This window comes from Rattus rattus, chromosome 15, assembly GCF_011064425.1.
Source record: "Rattus rattus isolate New Zealand chromosome 15, Rrattus_CSIRO_v1, whole genome shotgun sequence".
NCBI lineage: Eukaryota > Metazoa > Chordata > Mammalia > Rodentia > Muridae > Rattus > Rattus rattus.
In genome coordinates this window covers 20,206,775-20,228,721 of record NC_046168.1, presented here as the reverse complement: position 1 = coordinate 20,228,721, position 21,947 = coordinate 20,206,775, and the positions used below count along the sequence as shown (strand labels likewise).

The window sequence follows — 21,947 nt, the reverse complement described above, 5'->3', positions numbered from 1 at the left end:
TCCTTTTAGGCAGGATCAGAGTTGAAATGAAGGCTAGCAAGATAACAGTGGCTGTCGCACACAGGCCTGAAGACCTAAGGTTAATCCTGGGATTGTACAAAGTGGAGAAAGAGAACCAGCTCCTAGAGATTGTCTGATCTCTACATACACATAAGACATTAGCACAGATACATGCACATGCATGTGCACATGCACACATGCACATTCATTTTTGAGCTATGCATCAAATCCATAGTTGCTAGGCAAGCAGTTGATAGTATGAACACAGTTTAAAAGCTCAAGCCAGTTTTAAGTCGATTTGGAGCAGGGGTTGATTTTGTTTGTTTGTTTATTTGGGTTGTTTTTTTGGTTGGTTGGTTGGTTGGTTGGTTGGTTTGGTTTGATTTAGTTTGGTTTAGTTTGGTTGATTAATTTTTGGCTGCACTTTACTGGGTCAGTCTTCTTTAACACAGCAGAAATCCCATTGGAGGCTCAAGGTCCTCGTGTCACAAACTTTAATGAAAAGTACATGGTGTGACCATCATACATCTCATTCCCACATCAAGAGCAGTGGACCTCAATTACCATCTTATGTCCCTAGTCCTTGAACTAAAGAGTCACTCTTAGATTAGTGATCCCAGGAAGATGGTTTGAATGGCTTCCAGGTAATTATGTTGAAGGCAGTTTGATCTTGACTATAATTGAAAGCAATCTGATTGGGAAAAATCTGTGCAAAATATTAGTACAAAATGAATATCCTTCATCACCAATATTTCCAGTTTCAATAACAGTTATTGACTGAATGAGACAATCCAGCCACATACAGCCATGACTGTCTCTTGGTAAATGGGATCAAGGGTTTTTTAATAAACTTTTCCTTTGCTGGCTCTTGTCTTAGTGGTAAAGCAGACAAGTCATGACTTCTTTTGCTACTTTCGTGGTAAGAAAAAGTAAAAATGAAGTATTTGGAAGTTTTACAGATTTGGATTTTTCTTTTCGCTTCTGCAAAAGTCTCTAATGTATTTAAGCCAATATCACAGCAGGCTTGATTAGCAATGTTTCTATTTTTGTGCATGGGGATAAAATATTTAGTTTGTTCCAACTTGTCCCTTTTTATTGGAAAGAACAGAGTAATGATAATTGGCTGAATTTTTAAAAGCAAAAGGGGAAAAAACAACAGAAAATGAAGCAAATTTTATTAAATGATTACCAATGCAATAAAGAGGAGCACTAACTCCATTTTACATCATACTCTCTGCTACTCAAGGGTCAACACCAACCAATATGCATGGTGCTCACCGTGCTGCTCCTGGTGGCACTGTTGGTGCAGCCCATGGAGGAAAGGGTGCTTTCTGTGGTGCGCAGCAGAGCACCACAAACATAAAGTGACCTAGTGTATACTCCTCTTCGGTTTGGTCTCATCTTGTAATTAACTCTAATGGGTTGGAACAGTTGTTTGTCTCTTAACCAGTCCTATTGGTTGGTTCTTCTGAAATATGTCCAGTGTATCTGCATACAAGCCCATGTGCATACACACATGCTCCCATCTATGTGTGCAAGTATTCTTGGGTGCATGTATGATGGAAGCCGGAGGACAACCTTAGTTATCTTATGGAGGAATTTTGTCTATCTCATTTGAGACCCGATTTCTCATTAGCCTGGAGCTCACTAATTAAACTAGACTGGCTGGCAAGTGAGTTCCAAGGGTCCTTGTGTTTCTGCCTTCCTAGTGCTAAAATTACAAGCATGCTCCACCACCCCTAGCATGTTTACATAATTCTGTGGACCAAATTAAGGTCTCATGCTTACACGCCAAACACTATTCCAACTCAGTCAACACTCCAACCCCAGGTATCCAGATCTTAAAGAAATTCAAAGTCCAAGGACAGAAACCTGGGATGCCATATTTTGTCTATAGTCTCTATGTGTTTTGTTTGTGTTTGTTGGGTTTGGGGGGCTTGTCTGTCCGTTTGCTTGCTTTGCTTTAGCTCAGAAGACCTACACTACAGCAAACGTCTTGCATCCATCGACTTTCTCTCTCTGATTGGGTTGATCTGCCTTCACAAGTGCCTCCAGGCTTGAAATCCTTTTTGATGTCCCTTGACATCATCCAGACACAATCTGAACTGCATCGCGGTAATTCGAAGGCTTTTTATATCTGGTGTCAGCATCTGCTGTGCCCTGGTTCCCTGACCCCACTCCCCAGCTCCTCGAAGATTCTTGAGAACATTGTGCTCGCATTGACTGCCCTTTGTCCTGACTCCGTTTCCTTAAACCTACTCCCTCCTCTGTGACGACTGCCCAGTGGTCTTTCCACACTTAGCCCTGACCAGCTCCTCCCACTGCACCCACTCTGCCCTTCCCACAGTTGCACCATGGTGTTACAGTCTGTGCTGTTCTGCGTGGCATCCTTCTGGCTTTTCTCAGTCCACCACACCTCCCAGAGGGCAAGAGCCACATCCTGGTATCCCATGTATTACCGACTCGGGCAATGCTACCCCATTCAGTGTGTGTCAGGTTGGTTGTAGCTGAATGAGCCAATGGAGGCAAATTCATGTTATGTGGCTGTAAGAAGCACAGAGGGGCTTCTAAGATGATTCGGGGCCACAAGACAGACTCCCACAGGCGATTTCCTATGAGTGGGTAATGTTAGCAACAGAAAGTATACAGGATGAAATTAATTGTAAAAATGTCTAAAATGTATCCACTGTGTCCCACATGTGAAGTGTTATCCTGAGTGTTTTGTGTCTATTAACTGATTGAATCCTTGAAATAAGCTTGCATTATATACACATACTCATATATGTTGCAAACTTATCACCTAAAGCCAAAAACTAAAATACAAGCATGAATTATTTTCATATCAACTTCAGAGTTCTTTCTTATTATTTTCATGACCCAAGTAAGCCATCTAGCACCACTTCCTGATAGTCCCTGTGGTCTACCCTTACTCAGGCTCTTAGATAGCCTTCCTCAACACAGAGAAAGTTCTCCTTAGTGTCAAGTGAGTGGAAGGCCACCATGAGGACCCCTAGTATTGCTCTAGTTAGAGATTAAGTTCATGACTTTTCCTTCTGCCCAACTAAATTAAAAAAGACAGAAGCCACTTATGGGGGGATGATCTCCTTGGGTTCACAGTTCAGAAAGAACAGTCTGCTACACTGAGAACAGCACAAAAGCAGGACAGGATCCCGTCCACAGCAGTGAGAGCATGGAGTGGCTTATCATATTACGTCAGATCAGGAGGCATGAGGATACATCAGGGGAACCAGAGGTGAGATATCCTTCAAGGTCCAGCCCTGACAGCTTATATCTGCATCATGCCTCATGACCTATCAAGGAACCACCAGGAGCTACGTCATGCCAAGTATTCAAAGGTGAACATGGTGGGAAGGAGTAATTTGCATTCAGACCAGAACAGAAAGGTTGCCTAAAAGCCCAGGTACTATCAAAGGTGACCCGGCTTAGGAAATCAGAGCCTCGAGGAGACAGGGTGACCCTGCTAGAACGAGTCCATCTGCCTCAAAGCAAGCAAGATGGCAGCTCCCATGAAAAAGCCAGTCTGGTTTTCCCAAGTTTTCTTTTCTCTCTGTCTCCATTGGAATGTTTCAGCTTCTACAAGTAAAATTAATCAACATGTTTTCCTGCCAGCAGCCTCTTTTGGATTTATTTGTTCTTGGCCAGTTTGACTAGAGCCTGAGTTAAAAACTCAGCCAGCAAACAACATTGCAGGGGTGGCAAGGACAACACTTTGGCTCAAACTGAATTTCTTTTTCAATTGACATAAAATTATTTTTATTCATTACTTAGAATACATTTTGCACATAAATTCACTGTGAAATGGTTAAATCTGTCTGGTCAAACATACCCCATTTTATGCAATATTTTGTGACGAGAACCATGCATTCATCAACTCTACTAACACATATTTCATTACCTTGTCACCCCACTGTGTGGCCTCTCTCTTGAACTTGTTCCTTAGCGGTACCTGCATATGCTTTGATGACACGTTTCCAGGTCTGACTGTCTAAGCACCCCAGCTCTGGTGATCACCATTCCACACTCTACTTCTGAAATCAGTACCTTTATATCCCACGTGAGTCTGGATGTGTAGCATGTGTCTTTGTGTGGATGGCTCCTTTCACTTAGCAGAATGCCCTGTGAGCTCATCCCACTGTTGCAGATGGTAAGAGTTCCTCCTTTTATGGCTGAGCACTCCACTATGGTACTGTTTACCCCACTGCCCCCTTATTGATCCATTCATCTGTTCAGCTTGGGTCAGTTGTACATCTTCACTATTGTAGGCATGTTATCATAAATGTGGAAGCAGAGATATTTCAACAACAAACTAGTTTCGTTTAGATATGTGTTGGGTACGCATCTAAAGTTATACCTAAATAAAACTAGTTTGTTGGTCTTCCTGTGGGGTCCCTACCCCCTTAAGGGGCTATAATCCTTTCTCCTATTCTTTCATAAGAGTCCCCAAGCTCCATCTATTGTTTAGCTGTGGATGTCTGCATCTGTGTGACTCATTTGGTGAGTGGAGCCTCTCACAGCACAGCCATGCAAGACGCTTGTCTGCAAGCATAATGATAACATTAATAATGTCAGGGATTGGTGCTTGTCTATAGGATGGGTCTCAAGTTGAGCTGGCTATTAGTTGGCCATTCCCTCAGTCTCTGCTGCACCCCAGTAATAGAATTGCTGGACCATGTAGTGATTTTATTTTATTTTTTTCTAACGGTGTTACTCACTTCCACAGTGGCTGCAATTTTTATTTCCAGCAACAGTTTACAACTATTCCCTTTTGTCTAAGTCCTCTCCTACAGTTATTCACCTTGTACTTTTTGTCATTTTTGCTGGAGTGGCCTGACAGTGGCTTCCACTCATATTTGTTAGACGATCATTGACATTGAGCATTTCTGCAGACCTCTCACCAATTGTGTGCCCTCCTTCGGGGAATGTCTAAGCCCTCTGCCTGTGTTCAGCCAGGCTGTTTTCTTACTGTTGGGTTATTTGAGTTGCTTGTATATTTCGGATATTAACCTTGGGATTTCTACAATATCACTCTTACCATCAATTCTGAAGCATCCTTTTTATCTGGAAGATTTAAAGTGAGGAGAGTCAAGTCACATCCTAAAAAGATAATCCAGTGAAAGCTTGCAATATGCATAATGTGTAGTTACAGTATAAATGGGGTGTCCTCAGGCTACATTTGACCTTGAGAAATGACACTCAAAGTGAACAGAGGTAGCTCACTGAACTTACTAAACTTTGTCCTGCAGCTTCAATGACAAAGTGGCATCTACTTAACATGAGACAAACTAACAGCAAATCCTCTCCTTCTGGTCATTCCAGGGGGGTTGTGAAGCACCTTCGGAACCGAGCTGTTAAGTGTTCACTAAGCTCACACCATGGCAGGAGAGAGCTCACAGGTTCAGTGAAGCCAGCAGTGCTCTGGGAAATCATCTGAAACCCCAGTCTCACCTCAGAGACCAGGCAGGCTTCTCTTCTCCACACAGAAGCATCCTGATAAGTCTCAGGCCTCCCACAATGTCGGAAAGTGCCTCTGTGGGAACTTACTCAAGTGTTGGTATAAATGGTTAAGTTTCTAATGAGATAAATGATACATGCACCTCCCTAAATTCTACAGTGATAATTTCATTCTGTTTCTTAAGAGGCTGGCATTTTTGTCTTCCCTTTTGGTTGCCATGATAAACTGTCCTGGCAGAAACAACTTAAGGGAGAGTTTCTGTTGGCTCGTGGCTCCTGAGGGATTCAGCTGTTGTGGTAGAGAATACATGTTGGCAGGAATAGAACACCAGCCTGGTACATCCCATCAGCAGGCCAGTGGCAAAGAAAAAATAGGAAGTGAAGCCAGGCAAGAGAACCCCTAAGTCTTCCCACACTGACCAACTGCATCAAGCTAGGCTCCACTTCTAAGGGAATCCATGATCTTCCCAGACAGCACCACCTGATGCTCGATGGGGACCAGGTATTCAAACCAGGTATTCATGAGCCTGTGGGGACACCTCACATTCAGACTGCAACAATATCTGTTACATCTACAGAACGTATCTTTACAGCATTATATATAAGCTGATAATTGACCTCAAGAAAAAATAGGACGCCTTCTGTCTTATGAAACGATGTTAACGTTACCCAAATTACAAATCACCTTCAAACAGGCACCACACATATAACAAGGTCCTGTTTTGAAACAAGAAGAAAACACTGGATGTCGTGATGAGATCCTCTCAGCAGGAAAATTAGTTTTCATGTCATGTTTCCACAAATAATATACTTCTGCATTCTTTGTATCAGAGATGTTGGGATAAAACCTTAGAATGCTTATGTGGTAAACATCTTCAAACTTTCTTTCCACCAGATATTTTCTCAATGATCTCTGACTCCAGTGGAGTGATGGTTTATGGAAGATATGACCAGTTCCTTAGGGAGGTTCTCAAACTACCCACAGCAGTTTTTGAAGGTCCTTCGTTTGGTTACACAGAACAGTCAGCCAGATCCTGCTTCTCCCAACAGGTAACTGTCTAAAGCAAACCTTTCAGACACAGTTCTTCTCTTTCTGGGCATGACTTCCAGGCTCAGAAGCCCAAATTCTTCATGGCAGCAGCCTGGGTATAGCTTTCCGGCCTTTGATGGGTGACCTGTGATTCAGCAACCAACAAGATACCTGAATAGCAGTAATGCCAAGTGCTTGCCGCCAAGACCAGACTTCATGCTTATTATTTCTACTGTATATTTCGTCTTTGCAGCAACATATATCCTTGATACCATTTTCATTAATGTCTCTATATTATCATAGGGCCAAACTGTCACTCAGCTCCTGAATGATGTATGCCAGATGCCACACTAAGGTCTGCCAATGTCCATCGAAGCACAGGAGTCCTCTCACGTGCCTCATTACTGCCCGTGTGGTCCAATACACGATGAACACTGCTGCCTGAATCTTTTACAATATGACGTAGCGATGCTTTAGACCTTGTTGCTAGGGAAGGTTTAATTTACAGAATCTGCATCATATGGTCTATGGAAAGACCATATGTTTATTCCCCGATACAATTCAGTAGTACTCTCTAAATTCACGCACATAGCATCCATTTACAATTGTATAAAGTTTAAACGATTAACTTAGTCCGTGCAATTAAAACATAAAGCAAAGTTTGAAGGAAAAGAAACGGGCGCAGCAGCCACCACGCTGCTCACCCAGACGTGACATCATCAGTCTGTGTTTCCTCAGCCATTTGCAAAGTTCAAAGTGCACCAGGTACCGCTCCTAGCAGCATCTGTAGAACGTCGCTATCCTCCCGATGATGAGTACAGATGTAACTGACTGAACTAGGTGCTAACCGGGCTCCTGCGCCATCTAGACTAGGGGAGTCTTTGGGAAGTCTTCACAGTCTCAGCCCTAACCTTAGGAGGGCTCAGGTGCTCCTGTGCATCCCTCCTCCCTGCCCTGGGCCTGCATTCTCCTGTCAGTGGCATCACTTTGTGCTCAGCATACAGCCGCACTCTGGTACACCCTTTTCTCTCCGTCCCTTTTCCCCTCTTCCTCTTCCCAGTGTCGAGGGAATTTACTCTCTGAGATGAGTAATTTTAGCTTCTACGTGTGTAAAAGCATGTAGTATTTGTCTTTCTATACCTGACCTTCAGACTTAAAAAGACTTACATGTTCGAAAGCAATTAAAAATTTCCTTCAAAATATCCTAAAGATTGTCCCATGGTATCAATATGATTGAGTAACCAAAGCAGGTAAATATAATTATCTAAAAATTTAAAAAGTGACACATGTAAATACAAGTCTTTATTTTTGCTTTAATATTTTTATAGCCACAGGTTTTTTTCCTCCATCTTTATTAACTTGGGTATTTCTTATTTACATTTCAGTTGTTATTCCCTTTCCCAGTTTCCAGGCCAACATCCCCCTAACCTCTCCCCTTCCCTTCTCTATGGGTGTTCCCCTCCCCATCCTCCCCCCATTACCGCCCTCCCCCCAACAATCACGTTCAGTCTTGACAGGACCAAGGGCTTCCCCTTCCACTGGTGCTCTTACTAGGCTATTCATTGCTACATATGCAGTTGGAGCCCAGGGTCAGTCCATGTATAGTCTTTGGGTAGTGGCTTAGTCCCTGGAAGCTCTGCTTAGTTGTATAGCCACAGTTTTAAAGGCTGAAACTTGAGGGCAGTGAGGAGGTGCACAGGAGAGATGGTTCGGGGGTTAATAGCACTGACTGCTCTTACAGAGGACCTCGGGTTTGATTCCCAGCATCCTCATGGAGGCTCCCAACTTATGTAACTCTAGTCCCAGGGGATCTCACTCCTTCTGTCCTCTATGGACCCCAAGTGGTACACAGACATATGCGCAAGAAAACCCTCATACATCCATACACGTAATATAAATAAATAAATACATAGATAGATGGACAGATAGATAGATAGACAGACAGACAGGCAGGCAGGCAGGCAGGCAGGCAGACAGGGCTGATTCCAAATGTGTTTGAAATAGGTGAAAAGTCCGCACATTATAGAAATTGTTAAAGGAAACATTAAAGGAAATTGTTTTAGACATATAAATTATGTTATCTTTTTAAAATACTGTCTCCTTACTAATACTTTATTCTATGTATATTTTAGCAGCAACACACATATAAACCCAATAGAAAGTTTAAACTAGTTAATGTTATAGGAAATACTAAACCTGTAAAATCTGATTAATAAGAAATTTAATAGATCCAGAATCAGGTATTAGTGAGACACAGGGTTGACCCTAAGTTATGGCCTTAAAAACACTCTGCCTACCTGGGACTCATTACTAAACTATTAAGGTTCTAGCAACTCTGATATTCTGGTTCAAATTTTCAAATAAAATAATTTCAGCACTAGACCACACAATTTATTTTATTCCCAAATTTCAACAGAACCGAGCCTATTAGCCACTAAATATCCAGTGTGTAAGCAGTTGGGGAAACTGAAGGGAAATCGTTCACACACAGCGGACCCTGCAGGGAGTGCCTAGCCTATGTCCTGAGACGCTGTTGAGTTAAAGCCTGTGGAGACTTTATTTAGCTCTTCACCCTCCCAGTTTTCACTCTGCCCCTTATCTCTGAGAGCGACTGATTGGCTGACTCAGAGATGGCTAAGACTCTTCTGATTGGCTACCCTCTCAGGCTCCGTGGAGATGACCTGGTCTCCTGTAATTTTGGCACTGATGTTTTCAGTTCTAAACAGGTATAGCAACACCCTTTGGAACGCTCTGCTTCTCCCTTCATGAGGAGTTAACTGAATGACTTATTTCTTCATTATCAAATGGTAGCATCTGAGTTCACATTGTTCCCTGAACTGTGCTTTTGTGGTTTTTCTTTTTCTGGTGCAGAAAAAGGTCACCTTAAATGGCTTCTTGGACACGCTCATGTCAGACCCTCCTCCACAGTGTCTGGTATGGCTGCCTCTTCTGCATCGACTGGCAAATGTAGAAAATGGTGAGTAGTTACTGCTGGGCCAAAACGCTATTTAAATTGCTCAAATTCAACCATAAAGGCTACAGTTAGGAAGCCCATGACAGTTTTAGGGAAACTACCCTAATGAAACTACCTCCTGACTCATCAAACCTTATATGCTACAACATTAGGGTGAGGAATGCTAAAATAATGAAGATAAAGGTGAAGGTGAAGGCGATGGTGGTGGTGATGGTGGTGATAAATTGTAACTTCAATTATAAGCTACTTGTGTTCGATAGAAAAATCCCAAGTAAAGGATTGTTTTAGAAGGGAATGTCCAATGCTGGTATCTAAAACATTAACTATTTTTTCCCAAAGCAATCACCCAGAAATAGGTGAGAGCAATAAATGACAGCAACTTGCTCACCTTATGGCACCTACCTGTTCAATGTGATAGCCATCCATTAAGTAAATCTATGTTAAAGACAAGGTAGTGTAAATTCCACTGCATGTTTCTTTTCAAAAATAGCAAAGGTTTCTAATATAAGAGATGTTTACCATTGACATATCCAGATTTAAATGTAAAATACAACCTAGGACACGGTTTAAAGAAATTTACACATAGAACAAACTAGAGCCTCTATTTAATGTTTGTAGTTTTTCCGTCAAACCGCAGAATTTCTCCAACTTGAATAGAAAATAATGTAGCCCATGTCTGTTTGTCACCTTAATGTACACTGGGGAAAGATGACTTCGTTTTAAATTCTCATTTGGAATTTTTAGCATCTGACTCTGTTGTCTCTAAATATTCCTAAGTTTAGTTTGAACAAAGTTTAGAGAATAAAGTTCCTAGTTCCTTTGCAATTACAAAAAATCACATATATGTAATCACATGTAAGTACCTACTGTGAGACAGGATGGGGTCAGAGTTCTGGTGGGCATCCCAGAAGGAGCTGTGTGCCAATCAGAACACTGTGAAAGAGCTGTGCACCAATCAGAACTCTGTGCAGGAGCCATGTGCCAATCAGAACACTGTGAAGGAGCCGTCCACCAATCAGAACTCTGTGAAGGGGCCGTGCGCCAATCAGAACTCTGTGAAAGAGCCGTGCGCCAATCAGAACTCCGTGAAGAAGCTGTGCGCCAATCAGAACTCCGTAAGGAGCCATGCACCAATCAGAACTCTGTGAAGGTGTGAAGGCGCTGTATGCCAATCAGAACTCTGTGAAAGAGCCGTGCGCCAATCAGAACACTGTGATTTCAGTTCAGTGCTTCCTGTTACCTACCAGAGATCTGTTTCTTAGGCATCTGGCCAGTGTGGTTACCCAGACGTACCTCATACCCCTGACTTTCCCAGAAGCCAGAAGATGCTTGTTGTGTTCTTTAAACAACAACCCACCAAGAACACGATATGTTCTTTTCTCCCATTTTACTTTTTACCATCATTTATTCTATCTGTATTACTTTTCTTGGCCAGTTAGATGACAGCAACAATGCAAAAAGTTATTGTTGTTATTGTTGTTGTTGCTGCTGCTGCTGCTGTCTTAGTATCTTTAGCTCATGGCAAGAAGACAGTTTGGATTTGATTATATGTTAGCTTCAATCTCAAAGTTGGCACTTCACATTTCCTAGCAAAACAAGTAAAGTGTCTCTCAGGCAGTCTAAGTCAGAGCCATGTTCAAATAATTTCTTCATCTTTTGGGGTCCTATCCTTCTACCCCAGAAAAGTGTGTGTGTGTGTGTGTGTGTGTGTGTGTGTGTGTGTGTGTGTGTGTGTGTGTGTGTGTGTGTGTGTCAGATAAAGGCAGTGTCACTCATTAAATAAGCCCACTAGTGACTATTTTTTTTAAGAACTCAGTTCTCTCCTCTAGCTTTTCTATTCCCCCATTTCATTTCTTTTATCTTCCTCCCATTTTCTGCTTTGTTAACACCTTGCCCTTGCCTACTGGGTACTGAACTGTATCCAGCCACTGTGCTGCTGTATCCTCATGACAGCTCCTGGGCTCCTGGAGATGATATGGGGGGAAAACTAGTCAGTTTGGACAATTTACATTCTTATGACCTAAGAAATAGGGGTAGACAGCCAAGGTCGTTACAGTAATCTGTGTTGCTAGAGGACATTGATTCTTCGTCCCATTTTATACCTATTCACCCTCTACCCCCACATACAAACACGCATATGCTTCGAAAGTGCGGTTCTAGGAATAAACTAAACGCTTCTCTCAATCAGAATTGGTCATGGTCTGAAATCAGCAGAGCACACAGCTGAAGAACAGAATTCCCCGAGAGTGGTGTTTTTCTCGTCTAGTTCACACTTCTCCTGGTTTTTTTCTTCCTCCTTTACTTCCTCCCTAGTCTTCCATCCGGTTGAGTGTTCCTACTGTCACAGTGAGAGCATGATGGGATTTCGATACCGATGCCAGCAGTGTCACAACTACCAGCTCTGCCAGGACTGCTTCTGGAGGGGCCATGCAGGGGGTTCTCATAGCAACCAGCACCAGATGAAGGAGTATACATCGTGGGTAAGTGACACCCGGGCAGTGTTGAAAGGGGGGTGTGAGAGTGTCGTCCAGGATGAAGAAGAATGTTTAGGGTGATTATGGTGTAGGTTTCTCTGTTGCTGTGATGAAGAGCAAAGCAAAAGGTAACTCACTCATGGAAGGAACTCCCAGTTCTCCAGCCATCACTGAGGGAACCTAGAGGCAGGAACGGAAGCAGAGGCCATGGAAGAGCCTGGTTTGTTGACTTGCTCTCATGGCTTGCCCAACCTGTTTTCTTATAGCACCCAGGACCACCTCCTCAGGATGGGATGTTCCACAGAGGGCTGGGCCCTCCCACATTGATCGTTAATCAAGGAAATGCCCTGCAGACTTGTCGATGGGATGATTTTCCCACTTGTGGTTCCCTTTCCCAGAGGACCCTGACTTGTGTCAAGTTGACCAGAAAACAAACAAAAAAACAAAAAATTACCCAGGACACATGATGATAGAATTAAGGGCAAACTTAATTTCTACTCCAATGTCCCCTGGCCTGCCATTCCTGATCCTATTGGGACCTCTTACCGTGTGTATCTAAGCTGAGTGTGACTTCCTGAGACTTTAAATACTGGAAGAACCAATCATTGATTCTTCTCAGGATATAGACAGGTCAGAGCTGATCTAACCAACAGAAAGGCAGGCAGGCCTGGGTCCAGCTTACTTTACTGTGAAGTACGCATTTTTGCAATCTTTTACTTCTCTTTTTCTATGCATATTGATAAACAAGATACTGCATGTTTTGTTTTGTTTTTTTCTCGATCCCCACTTTTTTCTAGTTCATGAGTGGACAGGAGAATGAGAATGTGTGCTCAGCAGCACCTGGTGCAGTCTCAGGTTTCTTTTCAGGGAGTGGCGAGAGGAATTTGTAGTTTTAAAACAATGTTTTCACAGTGTACGAAGTTGACTTGGTAAAGGTGGCCTGTATGTGCCCGTGTGATGGCAGCATGTGGCACTTGGTCTGTGTAGGAGTAGCACTGGTGAGCCTACTGTTTGCATGGCTCTTCGTTTTGTGATCCACCTCAATTAAACTCCAAGTTCAGTTCTCATGCTGTCTCCAACAGTTACTGCTTTGTGTTGGATCAGTTGCCGTTGTCTGTACTATCGGCCAGGCCAACTGAACTACTTAAATTGGTTCAATCATAAGAATGCAAAGTTGTATGAGTTGTTATATAGACAAATCATTCACAGAGGCTTTGTGTGAAAGGTAACTTGATAAATAGTTTGATACACACAAACGTTATATGACTTCCTGAGGAGACAAGCACAAACATCTCCCTACCCAATGGGAATTTAGCTGCCTCTCGCCTTCCCTCTCTCAAATGGGTTCTTGGCTCTTTCCTCTGAAATTCTGAGATTTTTCTTAGGAAGGTCTAGTGGTACTCTACACACATTTCCCCACACAATGAGTGCGTTCATTCAGCATAGCATTTGCAGGGACTCTGCAGCAAAGGGTGAGGGCCCTGGTGGCTTCTCTCAGCTGGCAGTCACAGCATGGGGTCACAGCCTCTCACAGACTTCCTGGCCTGGAGGGCAGGTGCTCAAAACAGAGTTTATCAGTAAGTGAATGGATGAAGAAATGAGTGAGTGAATATGCAGCTATAGGTAAAAACGTTAAACTCATGTTAAAGTATATGGTCAAGGCTGTTAACTATTCTCTTTCTAGAAATCGCCTGCTAAGAAGCTAACGAATGCTTTGAGCAAGTCCCTGAGCTGTGCTTCGAGCCGTGAGCCTTTGCACCCCATGTTCCCAGACCAGCCTGAAAAGCCACTCAACTTGGCTCATATTGTGTGAGTATCTCTGGCTGAGGCAGGATGAGGTGCCCTCACTCACACACTCTAGAGCTTCCTACCAAGACAATTTCGCATCATTTGCTAAGGACCAAGTTTTCTTTACTTTTTATCCCTTTTCTTTCTTAGTGGTTAGCTTATAAAGAAGTGAGGCTCAGTAAACTTTTCACAGTTATGGCATTATGCTTTGTTCCTATTCAACCCCCATGGCCTTCCTCCATCCCTCTTTCCTTTCTTGCTGGTCCCCTTTACTCCAAATAATTCCCCTTATATTTTCATCCCATACACATACAAGCACACACGTGCACATACAAATGCATATGTGCACACATACATGCACACACATTCAGAGATGTACATGCACATGTGAACACACATGTACACACACATACAGAGATGTACATGCACATGCATACATGAACACTCACATGCACACACACATGCATATGTGCATGCACACACACAGAAAGAAATGTACATGCACACGCGCATGCACAGGTACACATGCACACACAAACACACACAGTTGTAAGTTTTAATTTCTTTAAGCATAAAAGCAATAAAATACTGACATAGGCCAAACACCCATGAAAACAATATAAAACTCACTCTGTAGAATGTGGCTAACTTACTTTTGAATTTCTTTGTTTTTTAAATCATGCTCTAATAAGTAAACCAGGAGTACATAAACAAGGCAGTATTTCAGGGGATGACCATTTATAGTGGTACTGCTCAGGAGCTGTTAACTAAAGTCTACACTTGCCCTTGGCATCACCAAAGAGACACAACATCCAAGTAGCCCATGAAGGAGCACAGGTCGAACAAGTGTTTGCTCTGAGAACTCTGCTGAGATTCACTGTCCACTGGCTGCTATCACGTCTGGGCATGGGGACAGAGAGTGAGTGGCAGGGTCCTGGGAGCACTGTAGTAGACCAGAGTGGGGTTGCTGGCCGGGAGAGCGAGTCACAGGAGTCTCACCAAACTTACCCAACCCAGGGCCTTATACAGTTAGCACTCAGGAGTGTGTGCATGTGTGTGTGCATGCATGTGTGTGTGTATACCTATATGTGTATGTGCCTATATGTATGTGTGTATGCATGTGTGCCTTAGTGTGTATATGTATGTGTATATATATATATGTTTACCTTTATATATATGTGTATGGATGTGTATATTAGTGTGTATGTATATGCATATATGTTTGTGGGTTTTGTGTATGCATGTGTGTATTTGTGTGTATGGATATGTGTGTACACATGTATATATGTGTGTATATGTGTGTATATATGTGTCTATATATAATTTTAATGTGCTTTATAAAATATATGACAGGTTCTTAGACCACAAGTTTTTTTATCAAGTACTATGCAATGAAAATAAGAGAATAAACACTTTAATAAATACCAAACACTCTTACCTCCATGTACACTTACTGCTTTCCATGCGTTATTTCCAAATGTGGCTTACAACAGAAAGCACCAGGGCTGGAGAGGTGACGCAGCAGCTCACAACTATCTGTAACGAAGTCAGCTCCAGGGGACCCAGTTACCTCCTCAGGGCACCAGCATGCATGTATATGCTTACATACATGTAAACAAACACTCATACATACAAAATAAAAATTATTAATATCTTTTTAGAAAGCAGAAAGAGGCCCATTACCATAGTGCAGAAACATAACCAGTATGAATGTTTTTGTTGTTACTTTTTATTCTCTCTTAAAGACCATACAGAAATAATTTACAAATTATTTCCTTAATCGTGGTACAAACCACATCTTTTCGCTGTTTGAACATACATTTATATACATCTTCCAGTGTATAAATACCACCTATGCACACAGTAAACCCAGAGGCAAAGGCAGGTAGGAGGCAGTAGGTGTGGGTTAGGAATATTACTGGGCTATTGTATCCTGCACTGAGTGTCCTAGTGGTTGAAGCATTGAGAATTACAGCACAAACTCAAAATTTATTAGTTTTTAGTATGAAAAGTACATCAATTTATAAATTGCTATCAAATTTTCAAAGTTACTATTTAAGAAAAAATCACATAAAGAGAACATTTATGAGAAGATAATTGCACTTCCTCATGTGATGTGGAACATGTCTGTGTTAGCAAGCCCGTGTGGTTGGATGTGGAACATGTCTGTGTTAGCAAGCCCGTGTGGTTGGATGTGGAACATGTCTGTGTTAGCAAGCCCATGTGTTTGGATGTAGAACATGTCCGTGTTAGCAAGCCCATGTGTTTGGATGTGGAACATGTCTGTGTTAGCAAGCCCATGTGTTTGGATGTGGAACATGTCTGTGTTAGCAAGCCCATGTGTTTGGATGTAGAACATGTCCGTGCTAGCAAGCCTGTGTGTTTGGATGTGGAACATGTCCGTGTTAGCAAGCTCGTGTGGTTGGATGTGGAACATGTCTGTGTTAGCAAGCCCATGTGTTTGGGGTATAATATTATCTCTTCAAGGCACATCTTGTTGTGCTTGTGTTAAAACCTGGTATTACTTTCTGAAAAGTCCTGAGCAAAGAAAAGTCATTGTAGGTCCGTAAGTATAAACTGAGGCAAAAATGCATGGCTTTTGCTTAAACATGCATAATAAATTAATTAGAAAACATTTTCATTAAGACTATTTAAAGCTCCAACTTCTAGCTATGGAAAATGGCAAAAAATATGATGGTGATAGGACTGTGTAACTAAATAAACATGTCGCAAGAAATCTTAGAGTAAGGAGAGACTGAATCAATGGAACATTTAAGCAGACAGGTGGGGCACACGGGTGGCAGAGGCAGGTAGATCGCTATGAGTTCGAGGCCAGCCTGGACTATGTAGAAAGTTCCAGGCCAGCCAGGGTTACAGACTGAGACCCTGTCTCAAAACAGAACAACAACAAAAACTCAGGTTGTGGGACTGCTAACTCAGGTACAAGCACAGAACACTTGCATATAGAAACGAAACATCCAGAGAAAATGCTCTTACCTTCAAGAGCCAGGGGACTTTATGTACATGCAGCAAAATGACACGGTCAGTCATGAGTTGGTTCCTAAGTAGAAGTGAGCAGGTGGTGGCATTTGTGGATAACTATCGTGTGCTTGTAAATGTTGCTGTGACTAACAGTGTCTCTTCTGTTCCACTTCCTTGCTGCCAAAAGTGATACTTGGTAAGTGATGAACGCCACCACACACACACATACTTCCATGAATTAACAATCCCAAGGATAAGTAGTTGTGACACTGAAAACTGCACAAGACGAGTTGGCAGCCAGTCCTGCCTTCACCTGAACGTTTGCACCTACGAGGAGAAAGTCGATGTTAGATTTTTATAAGTTCTCTGCTCAGATTTATACAGAAAAAGAATCTTCGCGTGTTGCCTCTGAGAGTCGTTGTTCACGTGGGGCTGTTTCACTTTATTAAGGATAAACACGTTTGCCATCTCTCATGTAGCGCTTACGCCAACGTAACTCGCCCTCTGGTGATAGAGGAAGGTAGGACATTTAGGTACTCTCAAAGCTTCCATTTTTTTGCTCCAAGTTCAATGTACTGATCGGTGCCCTTTAATCTGAAGCAATTTGCGAAGAAACTCCAATTTTAGTTTTGTGGTGACCAGTTTCAATAAAGAAAGTTGGCTTGTGTAGCCCAGGCTAGCCTCTAACTCACTAGTCTACAGAGAATGACCTCAAACTTCTGATTCTCCCGTGTTCACCTCATGCGTGCTGGGATCACACGCATGTGCCACGAAGCTAGGGTCATGTGGTGCTGAGAATCCATTGTGAGCTAACTGAAAAGCATTCACAATTCATTTGTTTTCCGTCTCCTAGATATGGAGAAAAATGGAAAGGCATTTTCTTTTCCTTTTGTCAAAAGAAAACAAGAAATGTGGGGTCAGTTTCAACTGTTGGCAAAGCTACAGTGAACATCGTTCACCCTGATTGCTGTTTTAAATCTAATGAGCCTACTACCTTCCTAATTATAGAGGACATTTAGATGTGATGACTGTCCCTCCTATAAAATTAAGTTATTCACATTAAAGCACAGTTAATTTTAACTACTCATTTGTTGTTCCCTTGTCACAAGATGCATCCTAGGTAAGTAATAGAAAACTCTTGAGATTGTTAGCTGAACCCTGGTGATCTATCCGGAGTGGATGAAATAGTGAATCTCATGTTCTGACCTCACACAAGAAGTAATGTGCAGTACAGCTCCAGATACGAGGAAGAAGCTTCAGTGAATTTTCACCGCCAGTGCTGATTTTCAAACCTTCAGTACATCCTATCAAACAGGATGAACAAGCCCACTCTTTGCTGTTAAAGGCAAAAATCCAAAACTAACTTGGGTTAATGTAAGCTATGTACACTAGCCAACTGTTAACTCCTTACACTACTGCAGCTAATGTCTCATCTCCAAAATATCCTATATTGTCAATTTCAAATGTAGAATTAGAGTAAAATTAAAATTTCCTCTTTGAGCTTGAAATGCACCTCAGTCAGTAGAGTGCTAGCCAACCATGTACAACGCCAACATGGATTCTCAGTACCACATGACCCTAGCTTCATGGCACACGTGTGTGATCCCAGCATTCATGGGGTGAACACGGGAGAATCAGGAGTTTGAGGTCATTCTCACTCAGTAGATTAGTGAGTTAGAGGCCAGCCTGGGCTACACAAGAGCTCATTTCGATAGATAGATAGATAGATAGATAGATAGATAGATAGATAGATAGATAGATAGATAGATAGATAGATAGATAATAAGTGTTTCCTCTTGCTATGAATGATGACCCAGTATGTCCTTTGCCTTCTATGTTTTAAATTATTATTCGACATCTTACATTAACCTAAAATAAGACAGAAATGTCTAGGGGATAACAGGGATTTTCAGGGCTCTATGGTTTTATCTGATGTGGGGCATACATGGTAAAGACAATGATAAGACAAAATGGAGATAAAACAGAAGAAGACAAACCTAGAAGTGCACATGGTGTGTAGGGCTGTGGGCAGGTCTGAGGGACATTGGTCACATGTTCTCTCGCTCCTGTTATTACAATAAGGTTTGTAAGTTGACATCACGTATCCTGGATCAGGCAAGGAGCAGGGAAGGGGCTCTTGGTACTCTGCTTCGTTGCCTGTACATGCAGAGAGAGGACAAGTAAAACCAGATGTGACTTTATTTTGGCATGTCCTTTTGGATCAGCATGTTAAAGAGGGCCGCCACCATCATGAGGAGCACACAGAATTTCAGAATTCTTGGTCTGCTCAGAAACATGAATCCACAGCCATCAAGGCTCAGGGTTCATGGCAAAATATTCCCTGTCCCCCCAATATCTTCTTCATGCACTAAACCTCTGTGTTCTCGAGGACCTGTTACTTTATGCCATTAGAATAACTCCGTTGGCATATAGAGGTTGCCCTGTAAATGTTGGGCGAGAGACAGTTCTGAATCTCACCCTTTTCCTCCTCAGATGTTGGGAAGTGTTAATCTGGAACTTTGCCTTAACTTCCTGTGTACGTTGTGTTTTCTTTCAGGCCTCCAAGACCTGTGACCAGCATGAACGACACACTCTTCTCCCACTCTGTTCCCTCCTCAGGAAGTCCTTTCATCACCAGGAGGTAAGTCCCCAATCCAGTCACTAAATAAGACTTCCCTTTCTATATAAGCTTGATCCTATAGCGAGACAACCATCCTGCTGTAAGCCAAGTGCGGAATATCTTCATCACTATTGAAAACACGTTTGCAAATGCCCATTGCTGTTCTCAGACTTCCTCACATGGACATATGTAGAGGGCTGGGTTGGCTCTCAAGGTTTATGTAACTTCTGGAAGTCTGCATTATATGTTCCCTGCAGTAAGAATGTGGGATATTACTACACACACACACACACACACACACACACACACACACACACACACACACACACGCACACACATTTTCTGAATGGCCTGAGGAAGCATGGCATTGAAGTTTCATGAAGTGGTGACGTATTATCTTAGACTCTAAAGTGACTTACTATTTAAGACTCGGATATAAGGGAATATTCTTCTGGGTCATCTCCGGAGTTCCTAGAGCCAGGGCTAAAGACCAAGCCTAGAATACAGTTTCCATATAAGTAGTTGCATGGATAATATCACAAATCTTTCAAAGATGTGGTTAAGAATTTCATCTTTTTGCACAAAATCCACCCCCATGTACTCTAGGAACAGGAGACGCATGTACTCCTTTTAGCATTAGTGTTGGGAACACACAGGGCTCAAGAGGTGCTTTGGTTCGTTTGATGAAATGTTATAAATCAACACCAGTGAGTTGTTTCGTGAATACCTGGAGAGTCTCACAGAAAATGAAGAATAAAGGTCGGAAAAGGAGCCAAGCAATTGAGCATTAGACTCCACCTGCCCTCCAGCATGGTCCTCCTTCCCCTGAGAGGATGCGTTCCCTGCACAATGTTCTGGTACATTCTAAAGAAGGCTCAAGCGAGAAAGACTTAATCGAGCCCAACTTTAACTCTTTTCCCTTGCCTCCCTGTATATCTAGCCCATAAGCTAGAGGCTCGGATGAAAAAGTTCCTCGTAATTACAGTAAGCAGAAAAAAGAGAATGTGTTTCTCCACAGCGTTTGCAATACATGAGTGAAATCTGTCCTAAACAATGAGACGTTTATACCAGAACACACACAGAAATATAATGAGATTTAGACATTCTGTAACGTCTCATGACCATCCACTTCATAAGCATCAACACATAAAGCCATCTTTCCTAAAGGAATCAGTCGATAGGAGTCAGGGGCCTAAGCATCTATCTAGTGAAAACTTGATACACTACTTAGAAAGGTGCTGTGCATTCTAGGAAGCTCTGCGTTCTGCAAACTCCATGTCACGGCAGACCCCATCCTTACTGAAGGTCGTTTTATATCATTTCAGCTCGGACGGCGCTCATGGTGGATGCGTCTAGATGGATAACATGACTTCCTGTTCCCTAAAATATTTCTAAACACCTTGAGCTTTTCTGCTTCCTCTATTAACCCAGAGTTCGGTTGTTTTCCTTTCTTCCCATTTTCGTCCTCTTATCTTGTTCCCTGGGAACCACAGATCTCTATAAAACCTGTGCTTCTTATCACTGTCAAGACTGGACTTTACTTTGTTTTTAGGGCACTGCTTCAATAAAGCTGTGTACACTGAACATCTACCCTCTCTGAGTGGGCCTCGCTCTGTCCATGGACGGGTTCATCGACTACACCCCTCAGCTCACCTAAGAAGTTAGCCCCACAGCTAAGCCTTCGCCCAGAAAGCTATATACAAAAAGCTATAACCTTGGCACTGATGGTAGCCCCCATTCTGAGTCTTTAATGATAGCAGCCGGTAAACGGTTGTGTTTCTACCCCAGTATGGAAATCCTTAGTCTTCTAGTGGAGACGCTGGGTCTTCAAGGGAAGGCTGAGCTGATTTCTCAGCCCTTCCCTTTCTTTCTTATTATTTTATAACTTGCATAGCTTTGTGCTACTGTGTGTAATATGTATACAACGAGTACCAAGCTGGGTCATGTGTCATTTGCAAGACCCTAGATGGTGATTCCTGAGACTCTTGACTTCCTTAATTCGTTCCTTGGGGAATGGTCCATCACTGAGTGAGCAAGGCCAGAACAAGAGCTCCAGCTAGAGCTTAGTGCAGCTAAAAGTCTTAAAACTTTAATGTCCCTCTGAGCCTGGTCCATTCTCTTATCAAAGAAAGATGGTCTGACTCAGGCTGAAGAAGTGAGTTCGGAGCCAGCTTCTTACTGTTATTGCTTCATTTTTCCACTTTGCTGCTGCTGCTATTTGATAAGATTCTGCTTTCTCTACACGACACACAGTAAAGACGATACAGCTATGTCATGCCAAAGGCATAGGTTAAAGGTCCTTCTCCTTCTATAACAAGAGGCAGAATGCCACATGACCTAGAACTTGGTCCCTGTTTCCATCACATCCCAACGGCCCCTTTATAGTGCCAGTCAGTTTTAGGGAAATGTATGTGGCTATTCTATTTAGCCTGTGCTGTCAGTCATTTGTAATGTGACTTAGGGATAGTAGCCATCTGAGAAGGAGGAGTCAGACCATGGCCAAGTTGAAATCAACACAGCAAGAGCCTCTCTACAAACCCCTGGGGTCACCTCCTTCTCCGGTCCATTCCCAGGCTGCCACTTTGATCTTCTGAAGGCACTGAGATG

At 42.5% G+C, this 21,947-nt stretch overlaps 1 protein-coding gene across 2 annotated transcripts in view; it reads left to right on the top strand.

The window, feature by feature from the left end:
• Dtna (dystrobrevin alpha) overlaps window positions 1–21,947 on the top strand; it is a 358,388-nt gene that overhangs the window by 284,817 nt on the left and 51,624 nt on the right. For both annotated transcript variants that reach the window (XM_032886201.1, XM_032886199.1), the window contains 6 exons: window positions 6,368–6,522; window positions 9,374–9,479; window positions 11,790–11,956; window positions 13,635–13,759; window positions 16,908–16,916; window positions 19,278–19,361. In XM_032886201.1, coding sequence (XP_032742092.1) covers window positions 6,368–6,522; window positions 9,374–9,479; window positions 11,790–11,956; window positions 13,635–13,759; window positions 16,908–16,916; window positions 19,278–19,361 — 646 coding nt within the window. The remainder of the gene's footprint in view (window positions 1–6,367; window positions 6,523–9,373; window positions 9,480–11,789; window positions 11,957–13,634; window positions 13,760–16,907; window positions 16,917–19,277; window positions 19,362–21,947) is intronic.